The sequence below is a fragment of the Typopeltis vanoorti genome, chromosome 24 (genome assembly GCF_054136105.1).
Source record: "Typopeltis vanoorti isolate ZY-2024b chromosome 24, IOZ_Tvanoo_1.0, whole genome shotgun sequence".
In the NCBI taxonomy this organism is placed as follows: domain Eukaryota; kingdom Metazoa; phylum Arthropoda; class Arachnida; order Uropygi; family Thelyphonidae; genus Typopeltis; species Typopeltis vanoorti.
In genome coordinates this window covers 70,308,923-70,333,432 of record NC_143572.1, presented here as the reverse complement: position 1 = coordinate 70,333,432, position 24,510 = coordinate 70,308,923, and the positions used below count along the sequence as shown (strand labels likewise).

General features: G+C 37.1%; 1 protein-coding gene across 1 annotated transcript in view; it reads right to left on the bottom strand.

Annotated features, from left to right (window-relative positions):
• LOC150093395 (uncharacterized) overlaps positions 1-24,510 on the bottom strand; it is a 188,640-nt gene that overhangs the window by 115,398 nt on the left and 48,732 nt on the right. Inside the window, exon 4 of the mRNA XM_090413821.1 lies at positions 4,726-5,053. Within this exon, the coding sequence (XP_090269947.1) occupies positions 4,726-5,053 (328 nt within the window). The remainder of the gene's footprint in view (positions 1-4,725; positions 5,054-24,510) is intronic.

The following is a 24,510-nucleotide window of genomic DNA, read 5'->3' as shown; positions in this document are numbered from 1 at the left end:
AGAGGGAACCATTAGGACTTTAGGAACAATATTTGTTTCTTGCCTTCTTCCTCATTTGCTTTTGTTAGTGCCTTTAATTAATATTCTTTTTATGTGTTGTTCAAACCAGATATGTGCTCTAATTTGGGCTAAAGGAGGTCTAACATGGTATTAAATAAAAGTTGTGCATTGGATTTACATTTACAGAATTCATTGACAGTTAATTTAGGAGGTTTAAATATTACCTATTTAATCAATAATGCATATTCATTATTATTATTGAATGGGCACTTCTACAAAGGTCATAAACTCATCGTGGGAGACCCAACCCAAACCCCCCACACACAACATCTATGTAATTCTCATTGAACCCATTAACAGACAAAGCACTCTCAAGTAACTCTGGAAAACCATTACATTCATTTACCACTTTTAACACAAAAAATTTAGTCCTTATTTAATTTCCAGAGGCCGACTTATTCTGCCAAGTCGAGCAGAATAAGTTTCTGCACTCTAGTCAAGTGCAGAAACATTAATCCCTTATATGTTTCTATCATATCCTCTCTTTTTTTATCCTATCATCCAACTTTTGCAATCAGAAATTCTCACTCTATCAAAGGGAGGTTTGCACAAGCTATTCACCAACTTGGTCACTCACCTATGGATTCTCTCTCTCTCTCCCCCTCTTGCTTCTGCATTTCCAAGACATCCAGGTGACTAGATGTATCAAGGCCTTATAAAGAGGAATAAGAACTTATCTCTGCTTGTTAGCGTGTTTGTCAAACCAAGGATTACTTGGTTTGTCTCAATTCTCAAAACACATAACTTTACACTTTTCTGAATTAAACTGACACCCATTATCTTCTGCCATACTGACAGACCATTTAAGTCATTGTGCAAGCTCTCTACTCACCTTGATTAAACTATTACCCTACCCAATTCTGCATCAGCAAACAACTGAACATTTCCCTTCAAATTGTTTCCTATATCATTTATGTACAAATTAAACTGACTAGGTCTCCAAGCACAGGGCTTTGCAGCACACCACTGATCACCTGCTTTCTTCTGGATTCTACCATCCATATACAACTTTTTTGGTATCTGTCCATCACCCACCCTTGTAACCATATCACCAGTTTCATATCCATTCCCAATTTGTTTTAGTTTGTGTAACAGAATTTGGTATTCTATCAAATGACATTGCAAAAACCAGTAGTATCATCATGTAGTCATTCCCTTTATCCAACTCAGCTGTCACTACGAGGGTGGTCTGAAAAGTTATCGGCCTAACAATAAAAAAAACAAATTTATAATTTCAAAATTATTTTTCAACATAATCTCCCTTAAACTAATACATTTATTCCAGTGATGCTCCAGCATCATTATCCTGTCCCTGTGGTGGTGTCAGCACGATCTGCAAAATACCCCTCTACAGCTGCAATCATCTCTTGATTCAAAGAGGAAGAGTTTTACTTTTGGGAAGAGATAGAAGTCAGAGGAAGATAAATCTGGGGAATAGGGAAGATATTCCAACAATTCAGAGTGCAGATCCCTCAATTTTCCCATTGTCAAAACGGCTTTTGGACAGGTGCATTGTCCTGATGAAAGATGATCCCCCCCCCCCTGCAAACCAGGTCTTTTTTCACGAATTTTCCCTCTAGTCTGGTTAAAAGATCGGAATGATATTCCCCAGTTATTGTTGTACCCTTTTCAAGATAATTAATAAACAAAATGCCGTTAGTATCCCAAAACATTGATGCCATGACTTTTCCTGCAGCACAGCACCCATCTTGCACAAAGCTTTTTCGTTTGCAGTTCTTCATGCAAAATATATCCTACATGTTCTTTTGAAATGCCTATAGTCTCAACGATTTCACGCACTTTGACTTGCCGGTCATCCAATACCATATCATGCACTTGATCGATGATTTCTGGTGTTGATACACTTTTTGGACATCCTTCACATGGATCATCTTCAAGGCTGCTACGGCCACGTTTAAACTCGGCAGCCCATTTCTTAATTGTCAAAAACAAAAGGAGAAGAGTGCCCATAAACTTTTATGAATTTAGAATGAATTTCTTTTGGCGTTAAACCTTATTTTACAAAGAATTTTATAACCACACGATACTCAATTTTATCCATTTGAAGGAAATTTTGCTTCAGACAGTCGTATAAAACAAACTACTTGATAGAATAACTTGCAATTTCACATGGATGCTTATGACAGATGTACCAACATCTGTGGTCGAGGCTGAGAACTTTTCAAACTCCCTCATATTATGAACAGTTAATTACAAAACCATGTCTGATCCTTCACAAAGCCATGCTGGCCTCAGAGTATCAGATTCTTATTCAGAGTATCAAATTATACCCATTCCTAAATTCTCTCTTTGACTACTATTCCAGTGCTTTTAATCACTACATCTGAGATACTGATTGGTCTATGATTTTCTTCTGCAGTCTTAGTAGTGCCTCCTTTGTGCAAAGGAATTATACTGCCTGCCTTCAACTCCCTTGGGACTTTGTCAGAGCTGAGACTTAAACAGCCATCAGAAGCAATGGCAGTTCCTGTGGAGATTCTGTAAAATGCAAGCCGGTATCCCATGCAAGTCCACAGCTGTATTTGCATTTAGATTCTACAGCATCTTAAGGATCTCCACCAATTCATGAACCTGTGTTTTCACATCAGTCCCTGTCACCATTTTCTTCCAGTATAACACAACAAAGATGTCAAATAGAAGCTATGTTTTTTATTTCGACTAGTTTAATCAAATACTTTGTTTCACTTCATCAGGAAATAACATGAATAAACTAAAAGCTAGAAAGCAAGTAATAACAGTTAACATCTCTAGTGAAAAATATTTGAAAACATTTAAACAATGGAAAGCGTGCATTTGCTATGACACTGGCTGCTGGTTCATGGGTTGCTCTATACTGCTGGTAGATACAAGTGTGTTGTGATGGATTAAGGAAGACCAGATTGATGTAAAATCATTCTTTTTTTTTTTTTTTTTTTTTTTGTAGAACTGTACAGAATATAATCATCATGTGAAAAACACCATATGTTTCATAGAAAATATCAAAGACAACACATGGCTCCTACTGATATAATCAAGATTGGACATAGTAAATCTCTTCACTAACATACAAATTATCAACAAAACTTAAAAGCTGCCTTCTACCCAATCGACAAAATCTCTGAACACCTGAAGCTTCCTAAACCTCCACACATCTGCCACTTAAAAAAATGTGTCTACAAGATCAGTTACAACTGTCGTATGCACACTACATAGGGCAGACTGGCAGATCTGGTGCGATATGCTAATCAAAATGCTACAAGGACATTGAGAATGAAAGAAAGCACAAATCAGGGCTGGAAGCACATGCAACAGATACAAAACATCTAGTAGAATGGGAACAAACACATTGATTACTCTTTTTACTCAAGAGCATTCAAAGAATAAGCTGAAATGATGAAACATCCTATACGGTGCTACCAAAATAAAGGATGACTTTACATCAAGTCTAATCTCCTTAATCCATCAAGAACTTGTATCTACCAGCAGTATACATCAATCCATGAACCAGCAACCAATGTAATAGGGAATGGACACTTTTGATTGCTTAAAAGTTTTAAAATATTTTTCACTAGAGATGTTAACTTTCATTACTTGCTTTCTAGTTCTTAGTTATTCATGCTATTTCCTGATGAAGTGAAAGAAAGTATTTCACAAAATTAGTCAAAATAAAAAACATAGTTTCAGTTTAAGTAAAGCAGCAAATAGCTTACTATGCTCATAAAATAACTGAAAACAGTAAGCTATTAGTTGCTTCATATCAGCTTGATAATAAAACATAATTGTGAAATAATCTTGAAATAGAATACTTATTTTTTATGTTACATAAACGAAGTGGATATTAGATGCAGTATTATTTGAAAGCCAAATGTAGAAACTATGAAAGTTTTGCAAGTTGACCAGAGAGCTTGCGGGAATACATTCCTGAACATCCTAGAGTTGCCTTAGTATGCACTACTTAAAAGAACACAACTGAGGCCCAAGTGCCTGTATGCTCACCTTTTGATAAGGTTTTTCACTGGCCTGATAGCTGTTTTGAACTGGCTGGTTCACTTCAGACTAGGCAGAAACCTTATGAGAGCAAAAATTCTCATTCAGTACCAAGGAACTTGAAATGTCAGAAAAAAATCTCTTAAAAGTAATTAAGAGCTAAAAAAGGCTTCAGTTTGACAATGAAAATTACATAAGTGAAGTAGATATTTTGTGAATTGTGTGAAGTGAATATCCACTTTGCTTATGTAATTTTACATCGTTGAACTGGAGCCTTTTGGCTCTTTGAGTAATTACTTATTTTTTAGATTATGCCAAAAACAAATTGCACTGTGGTAAAACATAAGTCAGTGAGTTATGAGAAGTATCCGAATATAAATAGGATAAAAGAAATTCAACACAAATTGAAAATATTTGTGACCTGCTAACAATGCTGTCTATCAGTCATGTACCTTTGACAGACATCTGGAAGTAAAGCTTTACTGATCATATCTGAAGACCACAATAGCAATGCAATGGGTGGAACTCGATGAATCTTCCTATTAGCCCTCAGTACTCCATGTAACACACACAAGCAGTATTCTCATTTTATGTGTAAAAAAAGATGGAAAATACAGGTAAATATGTAAATAGCTAATTTATACATATACTATTTTAAAGAACACTTTGCCCCCTTACTCTGCATCTGAAGTTATAGGACTAGAAGGAGGAGGTGATTTTATTTCTTCAGATTCAACATTCTTCTGCCCCACATCATCATCAGATTCAACTTCCTTTTGTTCTTCCATTTCTTCATCAGATTCAACATTCTTCTGTCCAACATCTTCATCAGATTCTGGAGATGGACTCCGAGGAGTATCTTCTATCTCTACTGCAGGTGACTCTCTTCCAGAAGTTATTGACTGTCTTTCATCATCACCACTATGGACAGCTTCATCATCAGACAATTTCTCTGTATGATCTATAGGTGAAGACTTTTCTTCCTCATCTTCTAGATCACTACTTCCTAAATATTTCAAGAAATTTAAATAATATGAATCTCTCAATTTACAAATCTACATTTAAAAGCCAGATATCCAATATAACTTAATACATACAAAAACAGAGATGGAAAATACAGGTAAATATGTAAATAGCTAATATCACCAATAATAATTCCACTAATTATTATTCACATTATCTTTTCAAAGCATTAACTAGTAATACGTCACCAGTACAAAATAAACTAAGAAATTTATTAAGTCGACTGACCTTTTGCTGTATTTGAATCAGCATTCACGAGAGCATAAAGCCCAATTGTTAGAAACATAAGTACAATCAAATATATAACGAGCAATTCAAACTAATGGGAAATGCAACAACTAAAGAGCACCTTCTGGGAACTAGAAATAGCCTATGCCTTTAAGCTAAAGGTCTTAAAAATGCAGTCTCTAAAGATATGGATAACTTAATGCAACCATAACTTCTTGCATTTAGAGAAGCAGTGTTTTAATGAACATCATTACTACACTGAATGTGTGAAACCTCAAGTGTAGTCTGGCACAGCATAGTATTGATTCTAAACAGTATCCCTCTCGTCTTCTCCATAGAAGCAGTTTTAAATATGAATGCCTTTTCAAAGTTGTGAAGCCCTTTTATATTGGTCTAACCTGAGTCAGAACAATTGGCTCTCTCTCCCAAAAGTTTGGGAGATTCTTTAATGCAAACATCAAAAATAGTTTTAATATTATATATTAATATTAATTTCTAGCTCGCAGCAACCATTTTTAATCAGTAAAACTGATTGTTGTTTGCACCGTGTATTCCTGTTCTTTGATATAGAAACCATTCACAAGATCCTCCACAAAGATACCACTAATAACAAAAAAGAATTCAAGAATGCTATTGCTCTACCATATGTTAGAGATTTCAGAAAAAAGAGACAGGACACTGCACAAATACAACATCAAATCCACCTTTAAACCCCCGACAAAATTAAGACACCTACTCAGTTCTTCCAAGGATCCCCTGCCACACTTAGCCCACCCAGGGGTTTACAAAATAGATTGCACATGTAACATACCATACATAGGGGAAACAGGGCGAACCATCCCAATCAGAAAAGATGAACACACACGTTACATAGAATACCTTCATTTTGGAAAAAAACGGCCTTTCTGACCACACACTCCAAACATACCACAGAATTGACTGGAAAGGTACCAAGTCCCTACACACCGCACCAAAACCTGGTTCGAGCGGAAATTCAAGGAAGCATGTGAAATACTCGAACATGATCCGAATCTGAATAAAAACGATGGCCTAACAATTCCAAGAATGTGGAGGACCCATCTACAACCTTCATAGCAACCACGAAGAAAAATCTCAATACAAGAAGACTTGGTGAAGTGTTTTTTTTTTTTTTTTTTTTTTACCCTCCTGAACATTCAATAGCAACCTGCTGTACTGTACAAATCCAGAAGATAATCATAATATAACAATATAAACTGCATAATTCCAGAAGAATCCTAGTACGTGAGGACTTTAGCAGAGTTTACTGTAGTTTTTATTTTATTTTTGTTTATTTTATTTTATTTATTTATTATTTTTTTATCACTAGAGGGCAGACTAAGAAAAAAGATTAGTTAACAACGTAGATGTAATTTACTTGTATAGAGTGCAACAGCATGTAGCTTGTTCTTATACACATGTATCCTTCTGAAGACGACCTCAATACAGGGGTCGAAACGTAAAGTTATTATTTTATTATTAATCAGTAAAATAATCTTTTCAACACGTGTGTTTTGTGTCCCTAAATTCATAAATACGAATGCTGATCACTGTGTAACCTTAAAAAAGAGTTTGATATGCTTGTTGTTTATACACACTGATGATGTACTGTTATTTTCAGTATGAAATATCTGTACTTTAAAGTTTTGGAATTAGATGCACTTTCTGTGTTTAATTACAAAAAACCTTCACACCTTACAGATTTGATTGCAATGATGTTCCTTTCCATTTCCAATCTATAGAATCTGTTTTCCTACAGAAATTTTCAGCTTTGTCAGTCACTACTCTTCACTCTTTTCATCTAAAAGATGGCATTTGAGCTTATGTTTGTTCTGATATTCTATGTTCAGAGCAAACAACATAGCCTTTCATGTTCTTTGGGTAAAATTCCCTTTGCCTCATTCTATCAAATTCATTTGTTGCAGTTATCAAACTCTAATACCACCCAAACAATTAATTCTGAACTTTTTGATTTTCTACCTCTAAATGTTCATTTTCACCAGTCTAACTTTGTCAACTACATCAATCGAGCAGACTGCGATGCTAGGGCATATGTTATCCCTAATGATCTTGCAAAAACAATTCATATAGAGGTAAACCTCGCTCAGCATGCATTAATTGATGGATTAGAGTTAAATCACCTTCAGTTCCAGATGGGCACCATAGCTCAAAAATGTTCATGAGTCAAAGCACTGTGTTGAAGTTTGAAGACAATGTGGTTATGACTGAAATAAATCTAGTAATATTAAAACTAGTTTATTGAACGAGTCGTGCTGCAATACTATTTGGTTGGGCATAACACTGTTTCATATCTGTATGTATCTTCTACATTTGATGAGTTGGGTTGATGGTAGAGATAGATTTTCAGTAGATGATGGTCTTGTTCCAAGCACCAGTCAAAGATTGTCTTTTCTTTTTTCTCTGTAGATTTCTGTGTAACAGGTATAAACCCTTACAAAGTTAGCATCTGGCTAAAAGTCATACTGGGGTAACTGCATGAACTGAACGACTTTAGATTCATGAACCACAGGACATTATTGGCTGAACGACTTTAGGTCCCTAATGTGAGACAAGGGCACATTGCCAAGGGAGTCAGACCTGATATTATAGTAGACCAAGAGAATCTAAGTTGACAATAAAAATAACTTAGAGAGTCTTACCTGATGATAAAGATTACAGGTTAGTTTTATCCTACTGATGACTAGTCATTGTGATAGTAATCCTGCTCAGTACGAGAGGACCCACAGGTTCAGACACTTGGTACCTTTCATGTGATAGCATCATGGTGCTAAAAAACTACAACTCCAAAACAAGTGACATAACTTTGGGGTAAGTGGCAATTCAAAAATGTTCGTAAGTGGAAAGTACAATAAGTCATGGTATGCCTGCATTATCAGATAAACAACTAGCAAAAGATTATACCATAAAAAAAAAAAAAAAAAAAAAAAAAAAAAAAAAAAAAGACAATGCACTGGGGAATTTTTTTGAATGCCTGAAACAAAACAAAAAAAAAAACGTTTCAGTTTGCTAAAATAAATGAGTATGAGGGAGGGAAAAAGTAATAAATTTTTTTTTTCTTTATTTACTTTAATAGGTTTATTAAAGTAAATAAAGATCATTATTTATCTTATTTATTTTTTGCATATAATGTAGAATTAAAATAACTGTAAAAAATTAGAACTTGTCATCAGAAGGAAAATGATTAGCTTGCAAGGATTTTGTTGAAATAAAATCATAGATGAGATTCAATTACACCTCCTTCTACTCTCATTTTTTTTCTAATTTGAAATAATGCGAAAGCTTTAGTCAAAATCAAGATAGATTACAGTGAGATGGTTACTGACCATATTTTTGAATATCTTTTGTATATTATATTCTCGTTTTAATCCTGTGTCCAAGTGTAATCAAACAAACTTTGTACATGAAGTATCGTCACTAGTCTACTACTATACAGAGGCTGTTGAATTCATATCAATTGCACCAGTATCCAAAAATGCAAAGAATACTTCATATCTGTTGGATATATTACTATACATTATGTGAAGGACCAGCACCTAGTTTCAACCTTGACTGAGGGCTCAAAGAGAGAGCTAGACCTAGGAAGATACTCAAGTTAAATCAATGCCGAAGCCACATACTTTCCATATTATTATTATTATTATTACATGACACCTCCAGGGAGTCCAAAGACTCATTGAGAGAGGGCACCTGCTCTACAATTCTCTGTCTCCACAACATCAATCCACCAACTATAACGAACTGCAACTACACCAATGCCATCTACCGTCCACCACCACCACCACTAGTATTTTCACAGACAATCAGAAATATCCATGCCCACAGCAGGATTCGAACTTGCAGCCTTTTGGCTGGAGAGCAGATATAAAAAAGGATAATAAAACTTTCAACTCGGCCAACCAGGCTGGCTTGAAAGTTTTTTTCACTTGGTTACAAAGTATATTAGACATGGACAAGAAATTAAAATAAGAATATAATGCTTTATTCAAGTGTAAGCAAATGAAATCTGTACATGAAGTATCTTTTGGTAATTAACTCTGGAAAGGGAGGAACTACTGTGAGGAGCATAAGTAAAATGCATACAATATAGCAAATTTGCCTATACTTTTAATGGCCAACCCTGGTGTAGAAATACTGGTTATTCCTGCAATTAAATATTAAAACATAAATGATATATATTCAGCCATATATTAAAAAATTGATAACATGAAAAATATTTTTAGACCTACCTTACAGAAGATTTTTGTGTTCTTGATTTCTTCATTTAAAAGTTTTTGGGACATAATTTTGGTAGAACAATGTTGATAGATATAAATGCATAACCTGAACTCTTAAAAGGATAATAAATTACAAAAGGAAACCAACTCATGAGAATAATTTTTTTTTTTTTTTATTATCCATGGTATTATTACACCAGATCATAGAGGTCAAGTTCATGTATTTTATATAGCACCTTTTCTGGGTTGTTATAGAGTTCACATTTGGAAATATTCATAGTTTAGCAAATGCATTGGTGATGCTTCCTCGATGTTACAGATTTTGCAGGTGGGGAAGACTTTTATGCCATTGCTAAACTTGATTGGTCTTGTGTGGCCGGTCTTGAGGCGAGAGATCATGGTAGTGGCACTGCGATTAAACTTGGAGTTGATGGCTCCTGGATTTTCTGCTAAGTACCAGCGGTGAGTCATATCCTGAAGAATTGTTCTTTTTATGTTTTTTTTTTGGGTGGTTTTAAAAAGATCGAAATCTGTGGTATCACTTGATGTTGCGGCCATTTTTGCTACTTCATTTGCAGTTTCATTTCCCTTTAATCCCACATGGGATGTGATCCATTGGAAGATTATTTCGGAATCCTTATGTAATTTGTTTATGTTTTTTGCTATGTCTCTAAGTATTTCTTGATGGCTAGTGTAGCAGTTCTCAATAGCTTGAAGGGCTACTAAGGAATCTGTGAAAAATATAAACTTCTTCAGGTTTTGTTTGTCCAAATATTGCAGTGCTGTGTTAATGGCTATTAATTCTGCATGGTATGAATTGCATCCAATACTGTTAGTTGTTTTTAGTTCTATATTATGAGAGCCATAAGATCAGTACACCACTCCCAGAATTGCCATTTGTGTAGATCTTTATTGAGTCAGGTCCATAATCCATTATTTTTGAAAGGGTTAATGATCTCAAGATTTCAGGGTTTTCTAGGCTTTTTTTCTCACGTTTCCCTATTTCAGAGTTGATAACTATATTTTTCCTGTCTTGACTTGGAGGAAATGCTGGGTAGTCAGCTATTTTATTTAGACAATCCAAGGGGATTTTATTTTCTATGATTTCATGCATTGTTGATTTTTTCTTTATTCTGTTTGTTGGTTTCCAGTTTTTAAAAAGTTCACTTGTTCTATGATTTGCAAGGTTGGCTCTTTTTTCTACAAATTTGTTAAGAATTTCTTGCCACCTAATTTTTAAAGGAACAAGGTTGGATTTGAATTCTGCTATTTTTCCATGAGAATAATAATTTGTTGTTGTTATGTCCTTTGAAGAGTCTGAGATGTTTCCATGTGTTCCTTGAACTGCTTTTGCTATGTCGATGATTTTGTTTGTATAGAGCTGTTCTTCAGGATTAGGATCTATTTCTTGCAAGGCTGCTGTAATTGCTGGACAGGTAAAGATGTGAGTGGGTGTCAGTTCAGTATTGGGGCAGTTTTTGCAGTTTCTATATGTTCTTGTATCATATGTATTGATCTTCATTCCTCTATAATTTGCCAGCAAAGGTTGGTCGATTGGTAGAGCCTCTGCTACTAAGGGCTCGCAAAAAAAAAGTTAAGCAAGTTTGAGAGCGGTTAGTAGTTGGAAGGGGTCATTCGTTCGATGCTATTGGCACACTCTTCCTTGATGAGTCTTTGGTGTTAAATAATAATAATAATAATGTCCTGCTCGTAGTGGAGGTCTTTCTGTTAGCACTTAATTTGGGAATTTGATGTTGTATCACTGATTTCAGTGGAATTAGTTTAGCTTTTGCTAGTGCGTTAGCATCAGCAATAGTTATCATGCGAGTTTCTTGGTTGAGTTCTCTGGCCTCTTTTGCTAATTTATCAGCTGCTTCATTGTAATCAATGCCTACATGAGCAGGAATCCATTGTAAAATGCAACTTTTCCTAAACACTTTAGTTGATTTAAGAGTTTATTATTATTATTATTATTATTATTATTATTATTATTATTATTATTATTACGGGCAACTCCAGGGAGTCATTAGACTCATCGAGGGAGGCCCCAAATCATTTTCATCACAACTATTCGACATTCATACAGTATCTATCATACCTCGCCTTAAACTCATTCACTGTCACAGCATCCACCACAGACTCAGGGAGCGCATTCCACTCATTCACTACTCTAAAAGTAAAGAACCCAGCTCTAACACCTTTACTAACCACACTTTTCCCCAGTTTCCATGGATGTCCCCTAGTCCTCCCACAACCAGCCCTGTTCTCAAAAATATCTTCTGAATTAATTTTATAGAAACCCTTCAGTAATTTGAATGTCTCAATCATATCTCCCCTCCTCCACCTATCAACCAATTTTTGCAACCCACAAATCCTCAACCTGTTCTCATACGGTTCATTCCACAGACCTGCTATCATCTTGGTCACTCGCCTCTGGATCCTCTCCACCTCCTCCCCATCAAGAAGAAACCTAGGTGACCAAATCTGAGCACAGTAGTCGAGATGAGGTCTTATCAAGGCTCGATACAGAGGAACAATAACCTGCTTGTCTCTGCTTGTCAACGTATTCTTCAGCAACCAAGTGATTTGATGAGCTGATTTGGCCACTTTTGCAATGTGTCCCCTAAATTTCAATTCCTTATCCACCAACACTCCTAAATCTCGTGCCTCATCAATTTCCTGGAGCACGGTTCCACCAATGCAGTAAACTGCCTCCCATCTTTTCACCCCAAAATGCATAACCTTACATTTTGCCACATTAAATTGACATCCATTCTCCCTAGCCCAGACCTCCAATCTATCCAAATCATCCTGCAAAATTTTGACGTCATCTGCATTCACTATTGCCCTACCCAACTTCGCATCATCCGCAAACAAATGAACTGTTCCTCTCAGATCCTTTCCTATATCATTTATGAACAAATTAAACAGCAGTGGTCCAAGAACAGATCCTTGTGGTACACCACTAGTCACAGGCCGTCTAGTGGACTCTACTCCTGAGTAAACCACTCTCTGATATCTCTCCGTCAACCACCCTCCTATCCATCTCACCAACCCTATGTCCATTCCCATATGCTGCAATTTACTGATTAGAATTCCATGTGGTATCCTGTCAAAGGCCTTAGCAAGGTCCAGCAGAATCACTGTAAACCCATTACCCCTATCCAGTTCAGCCGTCACTGTGTTATAATACGTGAGCAAGTTACTGAGGCATGACCTACCCTTCACAAAACCATGCTGTCCCCGATACAGTATCCCATTTTCTTCTATCCAATCTTGTATTTTCCTCTTGACTATTTTCTCTAAGACCTTGATAATGATTCCTGTTATGCTGATTGGCCGGTAATTTTCAACAGCAGCCTTGGAACCACCTTTGTGCAGTGGAACTATTTTCCCCTCTTTCCACCCCCTTGGGACTGACCCAGTCCTGAGGCTCAAATTAAACATAATGGTCAAGGGCACTGACAATTCTTTGGCCGCTTCACGTACGACACGAGCTGGTATACCATCCAATCCCACAGATGTATTGACATTGAGGTTCTGTAATAGACTAGTTACCTCTACCTCATTCATCACAATTCCAGTATAAGCTGTTGGTTCCTCCATTTCCGCAAAGCCACCACCTGGATGATATACTCTTGCAAAGTGCTCGCTCAGTAATTCCACAACATCGACTGATTCAGTTACCTCCCTACCCTCAGCATTTTTTAAGATCATTCTACCATGAGCATTTTTCCTTTTACTTGCAACATATTGAAAAAACTGTTTGGGATTCTCTTTAGCCTGCATGGCCAATTTCCTTTCGTAATCTGCTTTTGCTTTTCTTACCACCCTTGTTACCATCCTGGCCTGAGCTTTATACTGTTCATGCACCTGATGGTCACCCTTCTCCTTAAATTCCCTCCACAATTGTTTCTTTTTTTGCAGCTCAAGCTTAATAGTGTTATTCATCCATTTAACCCCTACCTGATTTATTATTCGGACTCTTGGTATACAGTCAACCATTGCCTCCTGCAAACAGTTCTTAACCACCTCCCATGCACCATCAACATCCAGCCCTTGCAGTTTTACATGCCATGGCATTGAGCCAAGCACACACCTAAGCTTGTCATACTTACCAGCCCGGTAATTCCACATATACCCTGTCTTAATTGTAAATTCGACTCCTTTAGCCACCTCCCAAGTCATGACCTTATGGTCACTCTCACCAATTGGTGGCAACATGGTCATGTTCGTTACAGCTACATTCTCAGTTGCAATTACTAGGTCCAGCACTCTCTGCCCCCTGGTATTTTCCAATACATGTTGCCGTAGATAGTTGTCCCTTAATAACTGCATAAAATCCAATTCCTTCCTCCCATGTGCCCTCTCCTCTTTCCAGTCAATGTTACCATAATTGAAATCACCCATAATAATTACCCTCCTTCCATTCATTTCTTCTATTTGCTTATGCATACTATTCCCACCATCCACTCCATCACCCGGTCTATAGCAGCACCCAATTGTATATTTTGTTCTGCTAGATTGTATCTCACACCAAACAGCCTCAAATGTGCTTTTTTCCCCATCCTGCAGTTCAACTTCTATACTCCTTGGCTGAAGCTCATCAGCTATCATCAATAACACTCCTCCCCCCTTTTTATTCACCCTGTCACTCCTGAACACGCTATACCCATCGCATTCAATCCCACTAGCTTTATCATCTTCTGTCAGCCATGTTTCACTAATACCGACAACCTGTGGCCTGGAAGTGCCAACCATGGCCAAAAACTCTTCCTTCTTGTTCCTAATACTCCTGGCATTAGTGTACATGAATCGCAGAAGCCCATTTGTCCCATCCCTACTTTGATTCCTTATACTAATTATCCCATTCTGATTTGTTGTCCGTCGTACTCGCCCGGGCGTAATATACTCATTCATACACTTAACTGCCCCCCCTAAAGTCTGCATATCTACTCCCCCCCCTCTTAATAAATCTAGTTTCCCTGAGTCTGTACATCCACTTCCACATCATTCATCAACACTCTTTCAAGTCTCCGTACACCAACTCCATTCAAATGTAACCCATCCATCTTATATAAGTCCTTTCGCCCATCGAACTCATTCCACACATCCACAAATTCCACACCACTCTCCATGCATAACCCACGCATAAAGTCATTGGCAATTATGGCCCTCCTTCTAAACACTTCGCTGTCATACCGCGGTAAGATACTCACCATCCTAACTCTCTCACTCTTCTCTTTTGCTACCTCAAACAACTCCCTCACATCCTCTATCATTTCCATTTTGTCCTCTTTCAAATCATTCGTTCCTGCCACTATTATCATCTCTTTCACCCTCTGTTTTTGCAGTCGAATAGATTCGCTGACGTCCTTTATGTTCGCACCCGGCTGGTACGACTTCGTTAAACTCTCAATTATTACGCCTCTTAATAGCGAATCCCCATACAGCACTCGCTCCTTCATTTTATTGACGTTTACGTACATTCTATTTTTTGCCGTCACAGACTTCCGCCGGTTATTTGTCGGTACGTTCAACACACATTTTTGCATACGCTCCAGTTGTTGTTTGGCTCTGTGTATCGCGCCATGTAAACGGGCAATTTCGCTACTCGCATTTATCTCACCATTTTCATTATCGATCAAATCATCCATTCCTTCGGTGTTTCTACCTTCATTTACACTTTCAGCGACGCTCTCACACATATCTGGCACTACCACGCAATTCTCTAGTACACCGCCATTTTCTACATTCTGACTACCGTTAACGATATCAGTCTCGATACACGAAAATTATGGCTTGTGTGAGCTTGGTATTGCCATTTTTGATTGCCTCCATAGCTGATCTTGAGTAACTGTAAATTATAATTCCCTCAGATTGTTGAGATGATGATAATTTTAAGTAGGCTTTGAGTGCTTTATAGTAAAATTGGAAGCAATTCTCCCAGATCCAACTTTTATTGAAAGTTTTTCACTTTTTGGGAGTAGAAGGAGAACACCAACACCTCCATTAATCATACTGGTGTCTGACTATCCATCAGTATAACAAATAACCTTTGGAGGATGAAAGAAGGTTGATAGTATTTAGGCCTTTTTCTTTGAGCATTTCTTTTGATTCTTTTTTTTGTACAGAGTTTGGTAAGGTTTAGATTAATGGAGGTAAAGGACTGGAAAATTGAGGTTCTTTGTTTATGTGGGCATTTAGCTGATCAAGACTTATTTCCTTCCTGATAGTGTCATCATATTGTAAAGTTGATGATCTGTGAAGTCTGCATTTTTGATTCCAATGTTCATAAGTTTTTATGGAGATATGATCGCTTTGGTAGCTTCTAATATTATTTATGAATTTTATGGTGGCAAATTTTTGTCTGTCCTCTAGTATAATCCTTTCTATGAAGAGTCATAGAAAGAATAATAATTTACAAGAGGAATTTAAAAGCTTAAAGCAGATAAAAAAAAAACATTTTTTACCAGAAGGGAATAAAATAAAGATAAAAATATATGGAAAGTTTTTTTAAAAACAGAAAAATACATACTGTGTGATGCAATGAACTTCCATGAAGAATGAATGAATGAATGAACAAAAATATAAAAATCAATGTATGGGCCATTTCGACTGAGGAGTGAGAGAAAGTAATAAAAGGTGAAGTTTGTGCTAAGTTGACTTTTACGGTTGCATTAAATGTTTTAGCGGTCACTCATTGGCGAAAATCTCGGATTTATTTGAATACAGTGGAGCTTCCAATTCACTGAGATCATGTAGGAATGGATGTTTATGGAATTGCTGTCACATATCATTAAACAATGATATCTATATCCAAATTTTTGGACTCCTGATAGGCTAAATATTAGCAGACAATTAGCTGAACTATTTTTGTCACATCTGAGGTCTAACTTATTAACTCTTGGCATTATTTTTTTATTGCCAATATGTGGATGATGTCTTATGTATCAGAGATCCAACAATGTATAAGTACCTCACAAACCTCACTTAATGACTTTAGTAATAGACTAAAGTTGATCAGAGAATCAAAATGTGAAAAATCCTTACTTTTTTTAATTCAATAAAAATAAATTAAAGATGCCAAGAAATTATATTCTTGGTTTCATCCTTTATCCACGTGTAAGCAAACAAAGTTTGCACATGAAGTCATTTCACGATTGAGATAGTGGCCCTTCCCATAATGCATATATAGTATTGTACATCTGTAAGGATGTGTGCTTTGCATTATGAGATACTAAGGCAATTGATGTGAAGTCATCAGCCTCTACATACAAGTATCCAATCGTGAAGTGACTTCACAAGAAAACTTTGTTTGCTTACACATGCATAAAGGATGGAACCGAGACTATAATTTCTCGGCAACTTTAATTTAAAGCATAACCATGTGAAAAAACTTTTAACATCTGTTCTTAATTTAATGTTAATTAGATCCAATAATCATACAGAAACAAAATTATTCCATAAACCCACACATATCAGGAGCTACCTGCACTTCAACTCCTATCATCCATAATCCATTAAAAAATCAGTTATTCTCTCACAATTTATAAATTTCTTCCAAAAATAGCTACTTTAATAAAGAAATTAACAGATTTTCAAAAACCGAAATTATCCTATGAATTTAATAAATTAAGCAAACTAAACAGCCAAAAATTGATTAAACAGACCTACAACCAAAGAAAATTTTCCAACACACAAAATAATAAAACTACCATATATCCAAAATACTTAGAAAGCATTCAATTATATTTTTAAGCATACAGACTACAGATTAGATTTCACTACCAATCACAAACTGGCCACCCTTTTAAAATTCACCAAATTTCACTCATACAGGGAAATATTGGAATACCACAATGTGGTATACAAATTTCCTTGTCAATGCAACTGCAAAGTCACTTACACAGGCACGACAATCAGATTGCTATGCTCGTGGCTACAAGAACATTTCGGTGACTGTAAAGTATCCATTCCTGAATATCTAAGCAATAAAGAAGAACAAAACCCCAAACAATAAAAAAAAAAACCACAATCCCCAAATCAAAAAACTTACCATACCTGACTATCAAAATAATGAAACCATAAATGTCCATCACCCTACGTGATTTCAGAGAACTGCAAGATCCACCATATTCAAAGAAATCCAAGATTTCCACCAATTAGTGACCACTAAAAAATTTGATTCAACCACAAACGTCAACTAAGCACAAACTTCATTTTATTATTTTTATTATTATTACATGACACCTCCAAGGAGTCCAAGACTCATCGAGGGAGAGCTCTACAACGCTCCACCTCTCAATCCACCAACTACAATGAATGGCATCATATACACCAACGCCATCTACTGGTCACTAGTATTTTCACAAACAATCACAAATATTCATGCCCATGATGGGATTCGAACCCACAGCCTGTTTTTGGCTGGAGAGCAGATAAGCTAACCACTCAGCCCGACATCTTTCATTACTTTCCGTCACTCCTCAGAAGATGACTCCCAGTCTAAATGGCCTATACACTGTAATTTTTATATTTTTGTACATCATTCATTCATAGAAGTTCATTATGCCACACACATTATGTAATCCTCTGTTTTAAAAAAACTTTCCATATATTTTTATGTTATTCCCTTCTTGTAAAACAATTTCCATGTTTTTTTTTTTTTTAATCTATATTAAGCTTTTAAATTCCACTTATAAATTATTATTCTTGTGAGTTTATTTCTTCTTATAGTTTATTATCCTTTTAAGAGTTTGGATAATGAGTTTATATCTACCAACATTGTTCTACCGAAATTATGTCCCAAAAATTTTAAAATTAACAAATCAAGAACACGTAGATCTAACCTAAGGTCTAAAAACATTTTTCATGTTATCACTTTTTTTAATATATGACTGAATATATATCATTTATTTTATTTATTAATATTTAATCACAGGAATAGCCAGTGTATCTACACCAGAGATGCTACTTTAAAATATACAGGGTGTTCGGGATAAATTTGACAGTTTCGTAAGGAAAAAGAAAATCTTCTTTGTATCTATTAAATTTAATGAATTGACAAAAAAACATTACAGGCAGAGTTAATTACAATACTATCAACAAGATTTACTCAAAATAACCACCATTAGCATCGATCACAGCTTCAATTCTGCTTCGGAACCTCGAACAAGCTGATGCTACAGTCTCCCTGGGAAGGGCTGCAAAAACTGTTTTAAATTTATCCATTAACTGGGCTTTTGTATTACTGGAAGTGCGATTGGTGTCTTTTTCAACTGCGCCCCATACAAAATAATCCATGGGGTTAAGGTCTGGGGAATTTGGAGGCCAAACATTTGGACTGGTGAAGTCGTAGAAATTTTCAGACAACCATTTTTGACTTTTCCCAGAGGTGTGGCAAGGGGCCGAATCCTGCTGCCATATATACGGCCTACCATTGGCTACCCTTGTTATCCAGGGCTTGACTACAGTTAGCAACTCCACGAACAAAGCCCGAATTCCAATGCCAGGGTTCTTCAACACCTGTTCCTGCAGATTTGCGAGGAATTCTGCTGTACGAACGCAATCAGATCGTCTGCTAGGGATCTTTCTTCTTGCTACATCCTCGTAGTCACCATTGCAAGTCTCTAGTTCATGCCTGATTGTTTTTACTGTATTCAGGGAGCATTGGGCAGCAGTCGTAATATCCTTATTTTGATGGCGGGCACGAATCATCATGATACAAGTTATTCTCTTCCATGATTCAGGTGGGTTCCAGCTATCCATCCTTTCTGACATCTTGTATATGAATGAAGAAGGGTCCAAACTTTTAAATGAAGAGAAGTGTGTGTTAATACATGTAACTTACGGAAAAATATAATTAATTATAAATATGTCAAATTTATCCCGAACACCCTGTAGGTAAATTTGCTGTATTGTATTGATTTGCATTTTAGAGAAGCAACATGAAAAATTTTCAACAAGATAGAGTAAAATTAATTTTTTAAGTACAGTCTACTCTAATTACAGCCAACTTTTTAAATGAACAGTCAGTGAGTGAAATTGTTATAATGATCTTTGCTATAGTGAGAGATGACTGTATACTTTATTATTCCAAATTGCAAACTATATAGATTCAAATGTGCAATTATTATTAGAGAAACAATGAAAGGGTTTGAAAACATGAATCAAACACTTTGGACTAAGTAGCAAAATTATAAACATCGGACCCTCATGGAGTCAGAGACTCATCATAGGAAGTACACACTATCACACACAAAGTTTATCCAACTATGCCTTAAAATGATTCAATGTGTCTACATTCACAAGACACTCAGGTAATGCATTCCACTCATATTAACCATTCTCCATGTAAAGGACCTGCTCCTCACTCCTCTACTCACATTCTTCTTATAGTTTCCAGGGTTGGCCTCTTATTTTATTCCTCATCTCCCATGTCAACTCAATAACAACTCCTGACTAATTTATATGTCTCAATCATACCCCCCCTCTTCCTATTCATGAGGCTTCACAACTTACATTCTTTCAATCTGTCATCATACTCCACATTCCAAAAACCACTGACCATCTTTGTGAATCTTCTCTGGACCCTTTCTAACATATCCTCATCACCATGAAAACCCAGTGACCAAATCTCTACACAATAATCCATATGAGGCCTTATCAAGCCCTTATACATTGGAATCATAACCTCTATTTCTGCACGTTAGGGTCCTCCACATCATTACCATTATCTGATGCAATGACTTCACAACTTGTGCAACGTAGTGTCTGAATTTTAGGTCCTTGTCCACCACTATTCCCAGATCTCTAAGTTCCTCTACCTCTTTTAAAGTTTCCCCACCAAGCGTATATTTTGCATTCCATCATTGCATACCAAATTTCAAAAGCTTATACTTTGCAACACTGACCTGACAGTTCAACTTACCGGCCCATTCATGCCATCTAATTCAATTGTAAGGCCATTACATCCTCTTGACTCTGCATTGCTCTCCCCAGTTTTGCATCATCTGCACAGAGCTGCATATTACCAGTTAAAACCTATTCCAATATCATTAATATACAAATTGAACAATGATGGCCTCAATACAGACCCCTGCGGCACACCAATAGTGACCCCCCTCTTCTTTTAAGACACTGCACTTTCATACCTTGCCTTGAACTCATTCACGGTCGAAGCACCCACAACAGACTCTGGAAGCTTATTCCACGCATTCACCACTCTCCAAGTAAAAAACCTAGCTCTAACACCCTTGTCAACCACGCTCTTGCCCAGCTTCCATGCATGGCCCCTAGTCCTCCCATCACCAGTCATATTTTCAAAAATATCTTCTGGATCAATCCTATAAAAAGCCTTCAGTAATTTGAATGTCTCAATCATATCACCCCTCCTATGCCTATCGTCCAATTTCTGCAACCCATAAATCCTCAACCTATTCTCATACGGTTCATTCCACAGACCTGCTATCATCTTGGTCACTCGTCTCTGGACCCTCTCCACTTCCTCCCCATCACAAAGAAACCCTGGTGCCCATAACTGGGCACAGAAGTCCAGATGGGGTCTTATCAAGGCTCAATACAGAGGAACAACAACTTGTTCGTCTCTGCATGTTAAAGTATTTTTCATAAGCCAAGTGATTTGGTGAGCTGTTTAAGTCACTTTTGCAATGTGCGCCCTAAACTTCAACTCCCTATCCATCAGCACTCCCAAATCCCTGGCCTCATCAATCACCTGGAGTACGGTTCCACCAATGCGATATACTGCTGCTGTTCTTTTCACCCCAAAGTGCATAACCTTACACTTTGCCACATTTAACTGACATCCATTTTTCCTAGCCCAGTCCTCCAAACTATCCAAATCATCCTGTAAAATTTTGACATCCTGTGCACTCACAATTGCTCTACCCAACTTTGCATCATCAGCAAACAAGTGAACACTTCCTCTCATATCCTTTCCAATATCATTGATGAACAAATTGAAAAGCAGTGGTCCAAGAACAGAGCCCTGCGGCACTCCACTAGTCACAAGCAGTCTTTTTGACTCCACTCCTGAATAAACCACTCTCTGGTATCTCTCCTTCAACCACCCTCCTATCCATCTTACCAACCCTATATCTATCCCCATCTGCTCCAGTTTACTGATTAGGGTTCCATGTGGTATCCTGTCAAAGGCCTTGGCAAGGTACAGTAGTATCACTGTAAACCCATTACCCCTATCCAGTTCAGCCGTCACTGTGTTATAAAACGTGAGCAAGTTACTGAGGCATGATCTACCATTCACTAAACCATGTTGTCCCCCATACAATATCCCATTTTCATCTATCCAATCCTGTATTCTTTTCTTGACTAATTTCTCTAAGACCTTGACAATGATTTCTGATATGCTAATCGGTCGGTAATTTACAACAGCAGTCTTGGAACCACCTTTATGCAGTGGAACTATTTTTCCCTCCTTCCACCCGCTCGGGACTAACCAAGACCCGAGATTCAAATTAAACAAAATGGTCAAGGGTACTGACAATTCTTTAGCTGCTTCTCGTACTACACGAGCTCGTATACCATTCAATCCCACAGATGTATTGACATTGAGGTTATGCAATAGACTACTCACCTCCACTTCATTCACCACAATTCCCGTATAATCTACTGGTACATTCGTTTCTGCAATGTCACCACCTGGATGATATATTCTTGCAAAGTGCTCACTCAGTAACGCAGCTATCTCAACTGATTCAGTTACCTCCCTACCATCGGCATTCTTTAAAATCATTCTGCCGTGTACATTTTTCCTTTTATTTGCTACATATCTAAAAAACAGTTTAGGATTCTCTTTAGCCTGCATGGCCAATGTTCTTTCGTAATCCTTTTTTGCTTTTCTTACCACACTCGTCACCCGTCTGGCCTGCGCTTTATACCGTTCATGTGCCTGCCGGTCACCTTTCTCCTTAAATTCCCTCCATAGTTGTTTCTTTTTTTGCAGCTCAAGCTTAATGGTGTTATTCATCCATTTAACCCCTACTTGATTTATTATTCGGACTCTAGGTATACAGTCAGCCATTGCTTCATGCAAGCACTTCTTAACTACCTCCCATGCACTATCAACTTCTAGTCCTTGCAGTTGTACATGCCACGGCACTGAGCCAATCAAACTCCTATGCTTGTCATACTTTCCAGCCCGATAATTCCACATGTACCCTGTCTTAATTGAAAATTCTACACCTTTAGCTACCTCACAAATCAAGACCATATGATCACTCTCACCGATTGGTGGCAATGTGGTCATATTTGTTACAGCCAAATCCTCAGATGTAATTACTAGGTCAAGCACTCTCTGACCCCTAGTATTTTCCATTACATGCTGTCGCAGATAGTTATCCCTTAATAACCGCATAAAATCCAATTCCTTCCTCCTATGTGTCCTCTCCTCACTCCAATCAATGCGACCATAGTTGAAATCTCCCATAATAATCACCCTCCTTCCACTCATTTCTTCTATTTGCCTGTGCATACTGTCACCACCATCTTTTCCATCACCTGGTCTATAGCAGCACCCAATTGTATATTTAGTTCTGCTAGCCACAATCTCACACCAAATGGCCTCAAATGTGCTCTTTTCTCTATCCTGCAATTCAACTTCTATTCTCCTTGGCTGTAGCTCATCAGCTATCATCAACAATACTCCTCCCCCCATTTTATTCTCTCTATCATTCCTGAACACGCTATACCCATCACATTCAATCCCACTAGCTATATCATCTACAGTCAGCCATGTTTCACTAATACCAATAACCTGTGGTCTGGAAGTGCCAACCATGGCCAAAAACTCTTCCTTCTTGTTCCTAATACTCCTAGTATTAGTGTACATGAATTTAAGACCCCCATTAGCCCCAACCCTACCTTGATGCCTTATATTAACTATCCCACTCTGGTTTGTTGTCCTTATTTGCTCTAGCATATTATATTCGTTCTTACATTCAACTGCCTCCCTAAGAACTGTATATCTACTCCCCCCCTTAACAAATCTAGTTTCCCTGAATTTGCACATCCACTACATTCAGCAACACCTTCTCAAGTCTTCTTACACCATAACCATTCAAATGCAAGCCATCCATCTTATATAGATCCTTTCGCCCATCAAACTCACTCCACACATCCACAAATGCCACTCCACTCGTCATACATAACCCACGCATAAAGTCATTTGCAATTATGGCCCTCCTTTTAAACATTTCATTGTCATACCGTGGCAAAAGACTAATCATTCTAACTCTCTCATTCTTTTCTTTTGCTACCTCAAACAATTCATTCAGGTCTTCTATCATTTCCATTTTATCTCCTTTCAAATCATTCGTACCTGCCACAACAATCATTTCTTTCACTCTTTCCTTTTGCTCTCTAATAGACTCAGTTACATCCTTTATGGTCGCACCAGGTTGGTACGATTTTGTCAAATCCTCTACTAACACACCTCGTACTAACGAGTCTCCATACAGCACTCTATCCTTCATTTTGTTCATGTTCACATTCATACGCCTATTTTTCCCGTCATACCTTTTATTATTGGTTGGTTCATTCAGTTGACTTTTGTTCATGCACTCTAGCTACTGTTTCGCCCTTTCTATCGCACCATTCAACAACGCGATCTCACTCAATGCATCTATCTCATCTTTTTTTATTCTCTGAGAAACGATTAATACTATCATTCACACTTTCTACATTCACACTCTCATAATTCTCATGTACAACCTTGCCGTTTCTTGTCATATCACTATTTTCTTCATTCTGAAGTTTGACAAAAATATCACACTCACGATCCGAAATACACTCCAATTCCTCATTCTCCCTACATTTTCTACACACATTCAATCCTTTATTATCATCTATCCACACTCCAACCACACTCCGCAAAGCGTACATTTCACAGCTAGTACACTGACTCATTTCTTTTATACTA